Source organism: Artibeus jamaicensis, unplaced genomic scaffold (genome assembly GCF_021234435.1).
Source record: "Artibeus jamaicensis isolate MK-2021 breed Jamaican fruit bat unplaced genomic scaffold, CSHL_Jam_final scaffold_1964, whole genome shotgun sequence".
In the NCBI taxonomy this organism is placed as follows: Eukaryota; Metazoa; Chordata; class Mammalia; order Chiroptera; family Phyllostomidae; genus Artibeus; species Artibeus jamaicensis.
Genome location: NW_026522030.1, coordinates 32,121,947 through 32,140,024, shown reverse-complemented (window position 1 = coordinate 32,140,024; position 18,078 = coordinate 32,121,947). Strand labels below are relative to the sequence as shown.

Sequence of the window (18,078 nt, the reverse complement as noted above, 5' to 3'; positions counted from 1 at the left end):
GGTTTGGAAAACAGAAATAGGTCATCTTTTCTGACCTTCAGAATATATTGAAGTTTCTAATATTAGTATAACAAAGCATTCAAAAGAAAACTCAAATCTATCTTAATAGAATAGATCTATTCTAGTTCTTAATAGAATAGAATAGTGAAGGCCCCCTAAGTCCTTCACTATCTACATACATATTTCTGATATTCATGGCACTTGTAAATACTGAAGAAAATCGAACCTTAATTCTGTCAGTACTTTCATATTTTTCTACTACTTGGATACAATTATTCAAGAAAATTGCTTGGAGGTAAAGGCTAATTGAACAACTTTTGATAGTGAAATTCTAAACTCTTTGATAAGCAAACTCTTATTGTGGGCAATAACCCAGCAGTAATATGTGGTCACCAGCTACATGTAAAACAGGCAATGGCTTGGAAGTCCTTCAAGCACTTGGTCAAGTGAGAGCCAGCCCTCGAGGCATGAAAATGGCTGAGTGAAAGGGTGAGCAAATGTGAGCGGGTGACTAGAGGGCTTGGCTTCAGGTATATCAGCCTAATCTGGTAAAAGGCTCTCTCCTATTCATTGCTAGTGTATTTATGGAGAAGCACATGGCCCAGGAATCAAGGGCAACAACTCAGAGGTTGAGTGCTGGGTCTGACATTAACTAGCTGTGTGACCTTAGGTAAATTACTTAACCACTCTGTGCCTTACCTCAGTATTCTCATCGTAAAATAGGGAAACATAATACCCATTCACAGAGTTGACACAAGGATTAATATAGTTAATATTTTTAAAGTACCTAACACAGATCTTGGCGTACAGTAAGCACCATGAAATTGTCCATTAAATAGAATGAACTACTGACCAAACACATTTGAAACACTGTGCCTTAAAATATCCCATTTTGTTTAGAATGTGTATGCCTCATTCAAAAGGCTCACACGAGAAACCCCCCAAACATGCAGCTTGCAAGCACTTATTTCATACTTCAAGACTAAAATGTGCTCTGTCTCTCTGAACACAGTCAGCTCCTCATGCGCACATGCTTATGAAATACAGCTATTCAGATGCACTTTGTGTTTTCAGTGTTTGATGTTTTTGTTTGTTTGAAACAATATCTAAACACACATCTTTCATTTGAGAATCAGGGTGGACTTTGAAATTTCAGTTATATTAAAATTCTGTCCTTTGAATTTAAGACCTAAAAGTGGGGTTGTGGCTGTTAGACTGGTTCTTTCAGGCATAACCGTGTCAACTATAAAGAACCATGTCAGCAAGTGGCAGCTTTAATTACCAGTTTGTTCCACCACTACCACTTAGCTTGGCAGTTTTCCTATTTATAAAAATAAAAGTTTTAGATGTGGTGTGATAGGGTTCCCCGGGGCAATAGGAAAGTACAGGGGGAGGAGAGGGAGGGACCAGCAGGGTCACGCCACAGCTGTCTTCTGTGGGATTGTAAATCAAGGCATGATTCCTGCACGTGAGAACACCCCAGCAGAAGGGCTAGGGCAGCTGGGCGCAGCTGGGATGGATGGAGCAGCTGCGGAAGAGCCTCTAAGAAGGTAGAAAAGTGTATGAATGCAAGACCTTTTTTGTCTCTTATTTGTGTATTTCAACCTATAGGGTCAAATACCCAGATAACTATAGCAATTTAAAAGTATGACAAAAATGCAATGTAAAACCTCTACTTCAAACATCATAAACTGTAGAACAAGTAGTGGAGCCTTTTTTCTTTTCTTTTCTTTTCTTTTTTTTTAGCTTGAGGAGACCAAACGCTTGCCTGTAATAGCAGGGTCTCAGTCCTTGCTGGCCATGATTATAGCCCCCATGCCTGACACCACTGGTTGAATCAATTCACTGATTAGATGAATTTCTTTATTATATTCCCCTATGAATGACATTGCTGGAATCCACATGGCTCTAAAGGTCAAGGTGCCATTTAAAAATGGTGTTTCTTTTTAAGTGATTTTAAAGATTTAATATTTTTTTAAATAAGAAAATTTTTAATTTTAAGGAGAATTTTTACAATGTATCAAGCCAACAGCTGTGGTCAGGATTCTCTCACCTTGAATTTCAACCCTATAAAGTCAGAGAGTTCCCTTTCACAAAAGGGGGAAACAACATGATGCCATTTTTAAAAGCAAATGCTTTGCATTGGTACATTTTTTTGAGAATCTGTCAATTTACTTTTTTAGTTAAATTTATGGGGGTGACATTGGTAAATAAAATTACATAGGTCTCAGGTGTACATTCTACAACACATCATCTGTATATTGTTGTATGTTCCCCACCCCAAGTCAGGTCTCCTGCCATCACCATTTACCCCCCATTTACCCTCTCCTACCTCCCCCACCCCCTTTCACTCTGGTAATCACCACACTGTTATCTGTGTCTATGAGTTTGTTTTTTATTTCTTAATTCCTTCACCTTTTCGCCCAGCCCGGCAACCCCCCTCCCCTCTGACAGCTGTCAGTCTGTTGTCCGTATCCATGAGTCTGTTTCTATTTTGTTAGTTTATTTTGTTCATGAGATTATATAACAAACCCAATTTCACTGAACAAGAGAAAGAATTAAAATGAGACTGACATTCATATTAGGAGTGTTTCTGTTTGATCCAGCAACTTCCTATTCTCCCTTTTTATTCCCCACCCCACCCCACCCCCACTCCATCCCTCCTTCCTTCCTACTTTATCAGCAATATAACTGCAAACATAATCAAGTCCCTGCCCTCATGGATCAGCTATCTTAGTGGGAAGAGAAAGACAATAAACATACAAACATTTTTTTAAAGGTTGCTTCTGTTTTTAAATATTTTACGTCCTTATTTTTAAAGAGAGGAAGGGAAAAAGAGGGAGAGAAACATTAATGTATGGCTTCCTGTCATGTGCCCCCTAATGGGGACCTGGCCTGCAACCCAGCCATGCGTCTGACTGGGAATTGAACCTGTGACCCTTTGGTTCACAGGCTGGCACTCAATCCACTGAGCCACATGAGCCAGGGCCAAACAGTTAGTTACATGACGTGATTTTAATTAGTGACACATGGAAAATAAGATGAATACTGGGATAGAAAGTGACTGGGTGGTGGGGGTAGGGATGGGGAGCACGTATGATTAAAGAGATCAAGGGAGATTAAGATCTGTACAAGGAGAAGGGAACCACCATGTAAGAATCTGGAAGAATGAACATTATAGACAGTGGGAGCTTGTACAAAGAAACCGGTAAGCTCTGATTTCTCTCCTTCAGATTTTAACTTCCAGATTAAATTCTTTTTCTCTGCAAATGCAGCTCCAATTTCCTAACAATGCAGGATATAACAGCTTTCTTTCAAATCCATTGTCCAGCACAGGGCCTGGCATAGAGTAGGGGTTTAATGAAAGAGCAATGGCTATGTGTGATCTTTGTCAACTTCTAAGCTACCTATGAACTGGGATACACATAGAAGCATCTAGAAATCACAGAACAGAGCCACCAGCAACAAAATGGGAGGTTTGTATTAATGCCACATAGATACTCCTTCACTTTTCACATAACCTTGGCCTTGCCAACTTGGCAACTTACCATGCCCAGTGTACTCAAAAGAATCTGCTTCATCAGGGGTATCAAGTTCATCCACATTGATGTCAATTTCATCAGGACTGTCCAGGTTATCATCAGAGAGGACAGACCCTTCGCTTTGGTCCAGAGAAAGACTGATATTTGGGGCGGTGAGTTTGATCCTCTGAGGATGAGCGCCATTAAGATCCAGGGAATTAGGAGGTTCTAAAGAAGAGACAGAAATGACATCGAGCATTAGATCATGAACGTGGCTACCAAGAGCGGGTGTGGGCCCCCGTGGAAAAAACTTTCAAAGCCTTTTCAGCAAAGGCAGACCTGCTAAAAAGTCGGTTCTATGGGACTTGGACCCCGTCCTTGACCAGCAGGTCTCAGCCCCATCAGCCCTGGCCATGTACAAATAGGAAGTGGGACCCATTGCTAAACGGGCAGAAAACTAGTTGTTAGAATGTCCTGTTCCGGTTTGAGAACTTGAAACTGAGGTAACATTGAGTTGAACTCTTATGGTGCATACTGTGTAATAGAAACAGTAAAGCTTACGTATACCTGATAATGTTTCACGCAGACCTTACTCCTATGGAATGGAGGGTAAGAACTTTATGTGACGTTCACAGATATTCCCAAAATACTTTTCTTCAGTGTCTGACAACTCTGTCTGATGTGCAGTGGCCTTTCTTTGCCTGGTGTTCTATATTTATTTTTAATAAAACTGAGGTATCCTCCCAGGTCACATTTTTTTTTGGATCAGGCAGTCATGACCTCTTATGCAACACTGTTTGCCACTGGTCCCCACGCCATGAGTGAGTCTTATGTTAAGGCTCATGGAAGTAGCTCCTGTACTTCAATATGGGTCTTCCACTAATGTATCATTCCCTTAACATAAGAGCTGGAGAAGTAATTTTTAATCAAGTTGACCCCAACTGAACACTTCTAAAAATAGAAATTTCAGGATTCTGTAACACAGAGTATTTTGAAGGCTGTCTGGTAGACCTCTCAATTCTGGAATTCAAATCCGGTCTCGTCCTAAGGAAGTCGACACTGTTTCTTTGCCATTTAGATGTTCTGTAGAGACCATCACCCTGACTGTGTCCTCATGTAACATGTTTCCATGTAGTACTTGGAAACAGTTTCTAGTGACCAGTAAGTTTGCAAAACAATGGACTTCTAGATCACCGGGATTCTCAGAGAAGTACTATCCAGAAAATAAGTTTTGTGATGATAGACATGTTAAGGAATTGAAATAAAGCGAGCGCCACTAAAGAATTTAACTTTTCAAATTTATTTTAAATTTTAATTAATTTGAGCAGCCACATGTGGCTAATTACTACCAAAAAGATAACTATAGCTTCAGTGCCTTTATTATTCTAAAGCGCATGATGAACCTTGAAGAGTGGGGTAGAAATACTTACAGTGACTATCATTCTTACTTGGCCATAGAACATTTAAAAATAATTGTCACCTGACTATTATTTTGAAGAATGCACTTAAATACTTAGGCAAAAAAATAAAGTTGACTCCCATTTTAGGCTTGGCTGATAAGGTTGGGATTCAGGATATTACGACCCTGAAGCAAGACAGTGCAAAGAAGTGTCCTAGTACAGAGTCGACGAAATACAGATTGCAAAAGAGAATTTAAAATTGTTTTTGGAATACGCCTTGGGCTGTAAACCTTTATAGTATAAGGGCTTTCTTCTTTCTTTCTTTCTTTCTTTCTTTCTTTCTTTCTTTCTTTCTTTCTTTCTTTCTTTCTTATCAGGCTACTGAGCCTTCTTGATATCACATTTCTGATCTTAAACATTCTCACACTTCAGTATAAATTGGGTGAACTTTGATGTTAGTTAGAATTTGGTATTGTGATAAACAGTAGCCAATTATCACAGGAGCTGAAAACATTGGCAGATAAGGCCTTGGCCCAGGATATAAAAGGCAGCCCACACTAGTGAGCATCAATATTCACGTTGACTCTGAAATTAACCAAATTGAGCCTAACGCCTCCTTCACACATATCTTTCCCTCTCTTCACAAGTTGGATGCAGAGGAAATGGTTCTCTCACTGAATAATGAAACTGTCTGGGTACAGAACACGCTTAAGGGAATGAACAAGCGCTCCGCTCACCCGGCCTCATGTCTGCAGCGCCGGGACTCAGCATTCCCTCCTCGAAGGGGCTGTCCATTCCCACATCCTCTGACAGTGGTCTGGAAGAGAGCAAAGCAAATCAAATCATGCACAGAGCTGTGTGGGGTTTCATTTTCTTTGAAAAGGAAACTCGGAGATTCCAGGATAACATTTTCTCACTTGGAAAAAACCAAGTACGTGTACTGAATCCACTGTACGTGGCTGCAAGTTAGACTAGAGACTTCCTCAGTGACTGTGAGTGAAAAGCATGGGCCCTGGTGTTGCTCTGTGTGTGCAGCAAATCACTTCTCCTGCCAGCTCACAAGAGCAAACACGCCCCAAGTAAAAAAAACTCAGAAACAGGAAAAGCAAACAGTAAGAAAATATATTTAAGGGCATACACACACATATATATTTAGCAAGAAAGCAATATATGTGCTTTGGAGTAAAGACAGGCTTAACTTTGCATATAGCTCTTCCTCCGTGTAAATTTGAGCGCATTCCAGAAATGGCTGTGGGCAGATAAAAGTATACTCTTGCTGGCCTTACCTCCTTTAATTTGTAAAATAGGGATATAGCACCTACCTCATTGAGCTTTTGAAAGATTAAGCAATGACTGTAAAATGCCTAATATTCTTGAGAAGGTACCCACTAATGTATTTTCCTTAATTGTTTATTTAAAAACTCATTGTGAATTACATATTGGTGACGATGGTTCTAGTCATGAGTTACCATCTCTTCCTTCTAACCAATGCCAAGCCCAGGGCCCTTTATATTACCCTATATGATAAGTATAGAGGAATAGAAAAATACTGAGGAAAATGGTGACAAATGTATACACTATGGTAGGAAACTGACCACTGGTCACAGTCAATTCCCCTGGACTTATTTTCATCTCTCATCCCTCATTCAGTAAATCCCGATTTACCATAATAATATATTTTTCTTCTTGCTGGCTTATACATAATTCCACTCATGTAGGGTGAATCCTTGTGATATAGGCACTAATCTTAATTTAAACATGATAAACCTTGGTGTTAAAGTTCTAAATTTAGTCCCTCCCTTTCTTAATGTGACTTCTCCCCACTTCAATCTGAGTCTACAAAACACTGGGGGTTTGCTTACATAGATGATCAAAGTCTCCAGAATCCAAGTGAAAACCCTTACTGCCCACAACACTATGGGGAAAACAAAATTCTACATTTCTAGTGATAACTGTATTTCTTCATTTATTCAACAAGTATGTATTGTCTACTATGAGCTGAGAACAAGAGACCAGTCTCATTCTTGTGCTGGAGAGGGAACAAGGGGTTAAAATAATGATGACTATCACCTATGACTCAATGTGGGCTCCCCTGAGCCCCGTAAATGCCTTTGTCCTTACCCATCAACTCCATAAACCCCTCCAAAAACACAGCCTCAGGGAGTTTCTTTCTCTGCACATGTGCTGTGGTTTCTACTCTGTATGTTCTCTAAAATGAATCCAGCACTCTCAGGGAAAAACAGTGAGCAAGAGGAGGTTGGTGTGTGAGTCAAAGGCAATAATGTATTGGCGGGAACAAGATAACCTGTGCCAAACACATACACTTCACACGGTGGCAGCAAACCAAATCGTCCATTGGTAAAGGTAGGACTGGTGAGCCAAGAAAAAAAGGCCTGAAAGTCCTGGGGCCCAGGGGGAATGGATGTCCAGGTTGCCCACGCTGCTGCAGTTTTTCAGGATTCGTTACAATGAGCCCTGTCATCTGACATTTTCTGTGTGTGTTCTGACCCTGCAGTACCTGTAAAGGGGCAAAATGCTGCTGTTAAGAGCAATTGGATTCAAGTCTTAGTTCTGTCCCTTGTCAAATGGCAAGTTACTCAGTTTCCTCACCAAGAAAAGGAGGAAGAATGTGCAGTGCCTGCAGATGACACCGAAGAAGAAAAATGTCTGTTACTGTAGGAGTTCCTTTTGCCGTCTACTATCACTGCCTTCTCCATTAGCCTTGAAAGTTCATTAGGACAAGCACTGCGTCTATTTTCTTTACCTTTATGTCTCCAGCACCCGCTAGCAGATCCCTCGATACATATGTGTTGAACTGAATTATCCAGGTTTAAATATCTGAAATGCATATATACATTATTTTCTCTAGTTCTCTGCATACAAATCAACCTAAAAAAATCATTTCACTACCTACCTGACAGAGCACATAAGGGTACTGGCCTTAACTCCAAAATAAATATAAAGGGTTTTAAAATAGATGGTGTCAGTCTTAAATTTTTGTAGGGTTTGTTAATATTTGTAAGTTATGGGCACCATCATGGAATAATTGAGAGTCCTAGATATGAGGTTATAGTGCTGGGTTATAGTTCTGCTGTTAGTATTGACAAGCTGATTAACCCTGAGAAAATTAGCTGGCTATCTTTATGATTTTAAATTGAAATAATAAATTCCTAATGTCACAGTGACTAGAAAATGCATATAAAAGTACTCTGTAAATTATAAGCCATTTGGCAAGTTTGAGGTATTACCTTCCCTCATTTTTAACATAATAGCAGGATTAGTGATTTAATTGAAATATAGGTGTCATGACTGGACAAAACATAACTAAGGTTCCTATCATTTGGGTCGTAACCCAGGCAAGGGAAAATTTCAGTACCCATACAAATCTCCGCAGAGCCTGTGAATGCTACCTTAGTGAATAGGGCCTTTGTCTGTCAGTGCTCCTTTGCAACACAGAGCAGGGAGCCTGTCAAGAAGGGCTAGAACTCCAGAGGAGGTGTGAGCTGGGGGAAGGTAAAAAAGCCCAAGGCTGTGAGCAGGGGGGATCAAAGGAGAGGCACTGTCTCTCTTTTGTTACGTAACAAATCAGTCCAGCGTGAAGGGACAGATTTCCCTATCAATCCATAGCACCTGCTTAATTTGGGGTTTTCTGTGTACAAAATGGAGCTACCAAAGAGGCTGAGGGAGTTGTAAACACCAGTCTGACTCTACTATGGCTGACCTCCCAAACAGATGCTCAGCTCCACGTCTCCATCTAGAGGACAGAGCCAGAACTGCTTGTAATTGTTAAAAATCAAGTATTTCATCAACTGTTTCTGGGTTTGGGGTATATGGTAAGATTGTACTTTTCTGCTCTCCTGTGAAATTAGGGTAGTCACATGACTTGCTTTGACAAATGAAATGAGAGTGTGAGTGGCAGGCATCACTTCTGGTCAGAAGAATCAGGAAAAAGTGCTTGATGGCCGCAGAGGGTCCCTAGCAGGCTGAGTTGGAATTACAGAGAGGAGTTGAGGCGCAGACTAAAACTCATTGGATAGGTGATCAAGAAAAAAAAATGTTGCTGTGTGTTTTTCCTGAGACATTAGGTTTCTTTGTTACATCTTTTTCTACTTTTTTCATTTTTATATTATATTTTCTTGATTATGCTACTACAGTTGTCCTGATTTCTCTCCCTTTGCCCCCTTTTACCCAGCACACCCCACTCCCTCAGGCAATCTCCCCACCATTGTTCATGACCATGGGACACATGTATCAGTTCTAATCCATTTCCTATACTGTACTTTATATCCCTATGGCTATTCTGTAACTACTTATTTGTACCTCTTCATTACCTAACCTCTTCACCCATTCCCCCATGCCTCCGTCCCATCAGGCAACTGTCAAAAGGCTGTCTGTATCCACGATTCTGTCTCTGTTCTTGTTTGCTTAGTTTGTTTTTTAGATTCAGTTGTTGACAGACATGTATTTTTGCCATTGTATTATTCATAGTTTTGATCTTCTTTTTCTTAAATAAGTTCCTTTAACATTTCATATAATAAGGGCTTGGTGATGATGAACTCCTTAATTTTTGTTTATCTGGGAAGTGGTTTATCTGCCCTTCATTTCTAAATGATAGCTTTGCTGGGTAGAATGATCTTGGCTGTAGGCCCCCGCTTTTCATGGCTTTGAATATTTCTTGCCAATCACTTCTAGCCTGCAAAGTTTCTGGTGAGAAATCAGCTGACAGTCTCATGGAAACTCCCCTGTAGGTATCTAACTGCTTTTCTCTTGCTGCTTTTAAGAATCTCTCTTTATCTTCCACCTTAGGCATTTTAATTTGAATGTGTCTTGGAGTGGACCTTTTTGCATCCACCTTGTTTGGGACTCTCTGTGCTTCTTAGAATTGCATGTTTATTTTCTTTACCAAATTAGGGATGTTTTCTTTGACTATTTTTTCAAATAGATTTCCAATTTATTGTTCTTTCTTTTCTCCTTCTGGCACCCTATGATGTGAATGTTGGACCTCTTGAAGTTGTCCCAGAGGCTGCTATCTTCAATTTTTGGATTCTATTTTCTTCTTGTTGTTCTGATTGGTTGTTTTTTGCTTCCTTATAATCCAAATGATTGATTTGCTTCTCAGCTTCATTCACTCTACTGTTGTTTCCCTGTAAATTGTGCTTTATTTTGATTAGCATATCCTTCATTTCTGATTGGATTGTTTTTATGCTGTTAAAGTCCTTACTAAGTTCCTTGAGCATTCTTATAACAAGTGTTTCAAATTCTGCATCTGATAGATTGCTTATCTCCATTTCATTTAGCTCTTTTTCTGGAATTTTGGTCTATTCTTTTGTTTGGATGATGTTTCTTTGTCTCCTCATTTTGGCAGCCTCTCTGTGTTTGTTTCTATGTATTAGGTAGAACTGCTTTGATTCCATGTCTTGGTAGTGTGGCTTAATGTAGTAGGTGTCCCATAGGGTCCAATGGCACGGCCTCTGCTCTCCATGAAGGATAGGCTGTGCAGGGGCAGGATAGTGATACTCCAGTGTGGTCTATAGCTATCTAGTGGGTGTGCTAGCTCTGGGGTTTCCCCAGTGGTATAGGCCATGGTCAATCCCCACCCGTGTTTTGCCCAGGGCCATCCTGCCTGAGCTATAAAGCAATCTGAGATGGTTGCTACTTGTGCTGGGCTTGGAGATTGCCAGGCAAAGCCATAATATGAATCCAGGCTGGCTGCTACTAGTGCCAGGCCTGGGGTTCACTGAGGACAGCTGTGGCTTATTTGAGAGGATTTAGGAAATTGTGAAGCATAAACCAAGACCAGCCATTCATATGGAAAAGCAGGTTGGGTGGGTGGGGCAGAGTCTCTGGGGATCTCCAAGGTGGGTCAGTGTTATCCAGGCTGATAGAGTCTCAGATGTGACACTAGCTTGGGGATTCTGTGGGAGAAGGGTTTAGAAAAAGGACATTGGGTAGATGTCATTGATGCCAGACACCAGTTTCTCCCTGTACACCACTGGTGCCTTTCAAGCTGCTATCCCAGTGCCAGAGCCCAGAGAGAGTGAGTGTGAACAGGTGAGTCCATGTGTGGGTTCTTTGAGAGGGACTGCTTAGGACTCCAACAGTTTCTTCAACTGTTTTAATCCCTGCTGGTTTTTGCAGCCAGAATATGTGGGGACTTGTCTTCCTGGCACTGGAATCCTGGGCTGGGGGTCCTGGTGTGAGGCTGGGACTCATCACTCCCAAGTTACCCCTCCCGAATTCTATCTACTACATGTGGGTATGGGACCAGCCCATTCCTCATTTGCACCCCTCCTACCAGTGGATGGATGTGGTTTAATTTCATAATCGTCAGACTTCCATTCAATTCAATTTCCAGTGGTTGAGTGGTGGTTGTTCTATGTTTTAGTTATAATTCTGATGTGGTTGTGTGAAGAGGTAAGCCATGTCTTCTATGCTGCCATCTTGACCTGAAGTCTACCACATCTTAATCTAGATATTTTGACTAGTACAGCTGATGTTTATTGATTGTTTCACAGGAATATCTGACTCACACTGTGCCCTAATTTGGATAATGTATTTTCCATATTGTCAATCCTGGTTCATGTCGATGGCACACATCTTGTCTGTGTTGCTAAAGCATGAAAGAACATTTTTAAAAATGGGGATGAAAGCTAAGAAAGATATCACATTGTTTTAGCTATTTCATAAACATGGCTATTAATATATCGCCTTTATGGTTTCTTCATAGCCCTGTAGCAATTGAAAATATGCTTAATATTTTTATTTATATCAACTTATTTTAGTTAAATTATTTTGAAAGGAATATTTTTATCACTATTATTTATGGAAATTAGAATCACTCACTTAAAAAGTCATTTAAGTCACTCACGTACCATCATAAATACAAAGCCATATTGTGTAAGATAGAACATTCAAAAAGTATTTAATATATTTCTTAATTTAAATACAAAGATCCCAGAAATAAGAGTTACTCTAGAAAACTAATTGGAAGCTAGCCCATGGGTTTTTAGACTGGACATAGGGCCTTAGGACCCCACAGCAGAAGTGATCTCCAGGTACTAGAAGAGGACCTTAGACAAGAACTTTCTAAATATGGCCTTGAACCCTAAAGAACTGCCTCCTTAATGAAAAGGGAATGAGAACAAACTCTACCCACTGGCCTGGGACAGCACAGTCAGCCTGAAATCATGGGTGGAAAACAAAAAGCAACCCATGAGAATTAGCGACACCAATAGTGTGTCAGCCGTGTCTCTGTTTATATTGCCTGAATGATGCAGCAAATCCCCGTCGAGAAATTAAAATTAAGATTCATCTACAATAATTAAGGAGTTAGACCTAGGACTCCAGAAGAATCAACCATGACCATTGGTAGTGCTACTTTTACAATCTAGTATTCACTGGAAATCTACTTAGGAGAAAAAAATCCTCAGAAAGATAAGCTCATACCAAAAACATCCCCCCCCAATAAAAAACCCCATAAACTGTACTAGAAAACAAACACTGAGGGATGGCCAGCAGATACAATGGACAGAAGACTTCACAATAAAAGTCCTAAAAAGACAACAACAATATGAAAGAGACTGTAATGAAGAAAGAGTAAGTTTAAACCTTCACTGTGACGAAGCAGTGAGACGTGGGTGTTTGTCCTGGCAGGTAGTGATACTTACTGAGTAGCCATGCTGCTTAAAAAAGGAACAGTGAAAAATAATAAACAGAAGGTAGACAATAATGTCATACGAAAAGATATATCAGAAATACTACCCACAGGAAAGCAAGTATCAAAAATATTAACCTCAAGTAAAAAAACTTTTATCAGAGAAGCATTTTAATAATAAGGAAGTTATTATTTCATGATTAAAAAGATTAATTGGGACGATGTAATAACCCACATTCAACATGCTTTTAACAATATAGCCTGAAATAAATAAAACAAAAATTAATTGTAAAGTAAAAGGAGCAATGAATTCCAAGGGGGAATATTTGAATATGCTGCTCAAGAATTTATCAATCAATCTGAAATAATGCATAAGAATATAGATTTGCATAATGTAATGACATAAGCTTGATCTAATGGACAGATTTGCACTCAATAAAAAATACGCAATCTTTTTAAACTCATAAAAACTGACTATGTAGAATGTCTTATTAAATCCCAAAAGTCAATATTACATGTAGCATTTTCTCAGACTTCAGAGCCATATGTCTAGAAATCAATCACAAAAAGACACTTTGAAAACTGCAAAACACACTTATATGTAACTGAACAATAGAGCCCTGTGTATTAAAATTTGTGAAAGCAGGTAGAGAAATTTCTAGAAAAAAATAAATAACCTTAAATTCAAATATTAGAAAAAATAGACTGAATTAGCTAAGGGTTCAACTCGCACAGGAAGCTGGAAAAAGAACCAGGCCCTTATGTAAACCAATGCTATTTATACCAAATCTGTGCACCCCAAAATGATCAAGAAAGGAAGGGTGATGTAACTGGAATTCTCCAATTTGAAAATGGGTCCCATGTGTACTAGTAGATTTTGTGTTTCTTGGACTTATGCTTCTTTTTTTTAAAACATTTTATTTATTTATTTTTAGAGAGTAGAAGGGAGGGCGAAAGAGAGGGAGAGAAACCAATGTGTGGTTGCCTCTTGCACACCCCCTACTGGGGACCTGGCTTGCAACCCAGGCATGTGCCCTGAATGGGAATCAAACCAGTGACCCTCTGGTTCGTGGGCCCGTGCCCAACCCACTGAGCCACACCAGCCAGGACAGACTCATGCTTCTTAATAAAGAAGCTAGCACCGAGTCCACAGCAGTCCTGACACATGGAGTGAAGGACTACGCAAAACGTTCTGTCACAGTTAAATGTACCTTCTTGCCTTCAGACTCGGTACAAAGGTAAGCACAGTCTCCATTTTATATTCTTCCACACATCTGAATCTGGAGGGATTTACTTGTTGTTGAAGGATTACCCTTGCCTGAGATCAGGTTCTTTCTCATAGGAAATGAGCAGTGAACCAGGACTTGGCATGCACACACGTACAGATAGCATTTTTAGGTGGCAATGCTTCCTGACAGGCATGTGTGCACAGCAGCCCTTTTGGGCAGTAAATCATTCTTACAAAATTGGCAACTAAAGACTACAACCCCAGAGAAGTAGGGTAGCAGGTTAAAACATTTATTATTCTTTAGAAAATTACTCAATCCACTGGCTGGTATAGCTCAGTGGATTCAGTGCCCCCTGAGAACAAAAGGGTTGTGGGTTAGATTCCCAGTCAGGGCACATGCCTGGGTTGTAGGCCGGGTCCCCAGTAGGGGGTACAAAAGAGGCAACCACACATTGATGTTTCTCTCCCTCTCTTTCTCCCTCCCTTACCCTCTCTAAAAAATAAATTTTAAAAGTATTAAAAAAAAAAAAGAAAATTACCAGATGGCTATGCTCTTATATTTGGGGGAAATGATTGCATAAAGAGAAAGCTCCTTTATGTCAGAGTTCTTAAAATTCTCTTGGCTGGCCTGTAGTCAAGCAAGATACACAGCACTGATAAAGTTACTTTCCGTAGACATGGAGATAAAAGAAAAAAAGAAAAAACAAACAAAACCTTTCATGAGGTGCTTGCCTTCCTTTGTTAAGTACATAAATTAGCCCTTTAAAACTGGATGGTTGGAGGATTGCCATTTCTGGATTCTTGTCTGATAAAGGAGGCTGCACAATCTGAGGTAAGAGTGCATGGCAGTCTGTAAGCCCTGGGGCACTTATCAAATTACTCAAGGAGGAGGCCAGACTGGGTTTCACACTCAGCTTCATCAAGCTGATACAAGGACAGGATGGGCACTTAGGTTCCATCACAGGAAGCTGAGTTGGAGCCCAAGAACTGAGGCCTTTGGCAACAATTAGCTCCCCAGCTGGGCCTCGCTCACCCTGGAACAGAATGGCTGTGGACCCCAATGGTCAGCTGCTGAGGCAGAGAAAAACGGGTGAAAAGAAGGAAAGTAGACGACAGTAAATGAAAGTAAGGCAAGTACTGGGCACTCACCCAACAACCACATTCTCTAGGGATTTTGCAAAAACCCACAAACCACAGCCATCTGTTCTTGAAGGAGAACACTATGCTGTCTCCCTACCCAGGGCTGGATTATAAAACTGTGTAGGCAGCAAAAATCACTTGTAGCACAAATGGCCCTTGGATGAGTTCTTGAATTGTTCCCTGAAGTGTAGCATATGTACTTGTGTGTATAAAGTTCTTTACAGTAAATCTGATTAACCTTAAAATTTGAGAAATGGTGAGCTGGGTGAGACAGAAAACCTAAACACCATTTAAACAATTTGCCTTTGAGATAATAATTAAATCCCTGACTGTGAATGGGGGATCTGTGGAGGGCAGACGCTCCCAAGGCTTAGCACAGGGCCTACCTAGCACACGGTGGAGAGGACTGAACACCTTTTGAACAAACGCCCTGACGTAGAGATGTGAAGACGCCCTGCTCTTCCCGTAAATGTTCCTCCTTCTTTCCACTTATTGGAACGTGATCATCAAAATTCTCTACCAACAAATTACTTTTGATAATACGTTTCTGTGAAAACATAGTTTAGAAATGTTAAGTGACTCTTACAGATGTGAATTATAAGGAAGTAACTGCTGTAAACTTAATAGGTCAAATTCACGCAGTGTAGGTTTCCTTGTGCCTTCTTCCTTAACAATACAAGCTCCTCTTGGATAGTATTAGGGGCAGGTGGGGGTGGGTAAAGCTAAGCAAGGATGAGGTTCTTAGGAAGGGAAGGGGAGAGAAGCGCGCCACTGTTTGTCTTCAAAACGAAGATAAGTCCTCAGTGCCAGGAGTAGCAGCTTCTGTAGGATGACCAAGTGACTGAGGCTTTAGCACAGACTCCTGGAACCTGCCCCCAACCCCCACCCCTGCTTCAGCCGCTCAGCACCACCTGGAATTGGAATGTCTTTGTGCAGACCAGTCTGTAAATGCCTCCCTTCCCTAATCTCCTGCCCAAAGAAATATGCCCCTGCTCATTCCCCTGCCCCCACAGAGCAATGCAATGGCTGTGCTGTCTTAGGTTTAGTTTCTTCCCCTAAGTCATTCAAGTGCATGAACAATCTGGCATCAGAAAAATGAACTGCAGGCACCTACACCCTCTTCCAAGTGCTGCTCCAGCAGTTCTGTCTGCTGATGTGCAGGGCGTGGTAGAGGACTGCAGTCTTTAACTTCTCTAGAACAGGGGTCAGCCAAGTTTTCTATAAAGAGCAGGACACTAAATATGTTTGGCTCTGCAGGCCATACAGTCTCTGTTGCAGCTACTCAGCTGCCTGTGGCACAGAGTAGCCATAGACAGCGTGTACCTGAAGGGTGTGGCTGTGTCCCAGTGAAACCTTAGGGACAAATATAGAGGGCAGGCTGGATTTGACCAGGGGCTCCAGTTTGCTGACCTCTACTGTAGATTAAATCAACCTGAATAAAATGTATTTTCTCAAAGTTGGCTATGTTTTAAAAGTTGTAAAGCTTCAGTAGTTTGTGCCAGTGGCCCCCCTAAATGAGGCAGTGCAAGTATAAAGTATATAAATTAATGATATCTGGGGCTGTATTTATCAAAACTGTGTATGCAGTAAGCACAGAATACTCACAGATGTATAGCAAGCAAGATATATGTAAAAGACGTTTACTGTAAAAAGAATTTGGTTGTTTTGGGGTAGCATCAATTTGATGATGATACAAACATGACATAGTTTAAATTCTAATCACTGCACCCAACTGTACTATGTTGACGCTGTCTTCTCTACTTCATGTTATCTTGTCGCTTTTGGTTATCAAAATCCAGCTCAGTTAAACACTGCAAATCGCTCTGGCAGTTACAGAACAGTTACCGGGCCGTGAAGTACAGCACAGGGAATAGTTAGTAATGACTCTGTGTGGTGCTAGGTGGGCACTGGCTCTATCGGGGTGATCACTTGGTAAGTTATGTAAATGGCAGATCACTGTGTTGTGCACCTGACACTAATATAATGTTGTATCTGTTGTTAAAAATAAAATTAGAAAAAAATTTATAGGTAAAAATAGATAAAACTGCTAATTTCTCATCTTAAAATCTTATCTGTTTCACTCTCCTATCTGGTGCTGTCCAAAGTTGTGCCTCAGAAAATTTGGGATAGGATGGGCTCTTCCTCTCCTCCTGCTCCAGCATCTTAGAGGCAAGAGAAGGCACTAGGTGGGTGGGTGAGGTGGGGCCTGGGGAGAGGCTGGACTGGTTTTTTATTCCTCTTCCCAGTCTGGACTTGGGGCAGGGGTTGGTTCTCCCTGTCCCTCTCCGCCTGTTCATCCTTGAACAAGCTCCTCAAGGGCCCCTGGGGCCTCCCCACTGCCCACTTCTCTCTGACATGGGAGCCTGGACTTGGCTCCACATCTTCACCCTGTTCTCAGGGGCTGGCAGGACCTCAGGCTGAGGCCTTCCCACCCTTGGTGGGAATTGAATTTGCTAGGGCTGCCAGAACGCAGTACCACAGGCTGTGTGGCTTAAACAACAGAAATTTCTTTTCTCACTATTCAGGAAGCTGCAAGTTGGAGATCAGGGTGTCGGCAAGGTTTGTGTCTTCTGAGACCTCTCTCCTTGGCGTGCAGATGGCTGCGTTCTCCCACTGGCTTCACCTGGTCGTCTCCCTGTGCGTGTCTGTGTCCTCATCTGTTCTTATAAGGAGGCCACTCATATCAGATTAGGGCCCTACCTCTAATGACCTCATTTTCAGTTAATTACCTCTCTGAAGGCCACGTCTCCAAATACAGGGAATCATGACTTCAATATCTGAACTGGGAGAGGGGGTTGGGGACATAATTCAGCCCGTAACAAGTAGGTACAACAGAGTAACTCAAGTCCACTACTGTCCATGGGGTCACTGCACTCATAGGACACCTGTGCCACCCTGCCCCACCACACAGTGACACTGCAGGTCAACCCCACTGCTACCCTGATGTTCTTTTCACTGGCTCAGGAAGGATCTGGCCAGACCTACCAGTCTGCTGCCTCAGCTGACATCCAGCTGGGAGTGAGATACTTTCCTCCCTTGTTGAAGGTATTCTGAGCATCTACCTGGGAGAAAGGAATTTTTACTTTTTATTCACTTACTCTTCTGTGTTGTTTCAATTTTTAAAACATAAGCATG

General features: G+C 41.2%; 1 protein-coding gene across 1 annotated transcript in view; it reads right to left on the bottom strand.

Moving 5' to 3' along the window:
- Positions 1-18,078, bottom strand: part of PRUNE2 (prune homolog 2 with BCH domain) — a 244,680-nt gene that overhangs the window by 33,666 nt on the left and 192,936 nt on the right. The window contains exons 10-11 of the mRNA XM_053656368.1: positions 5,659-5,738; positions 3,549-3,749 (exon numbers count right to left, since the gene is read on the bottom strand). Of these exons, the coding sequence (XP_053512343.1) occupies positions 3,549-3,749; positions 5,659-5,738 (281 nt within the window). The remainder of the gene's footprint in view (positions 1-3,548; positions 3,750-5,658; positions 5,739-18,078) is intronic.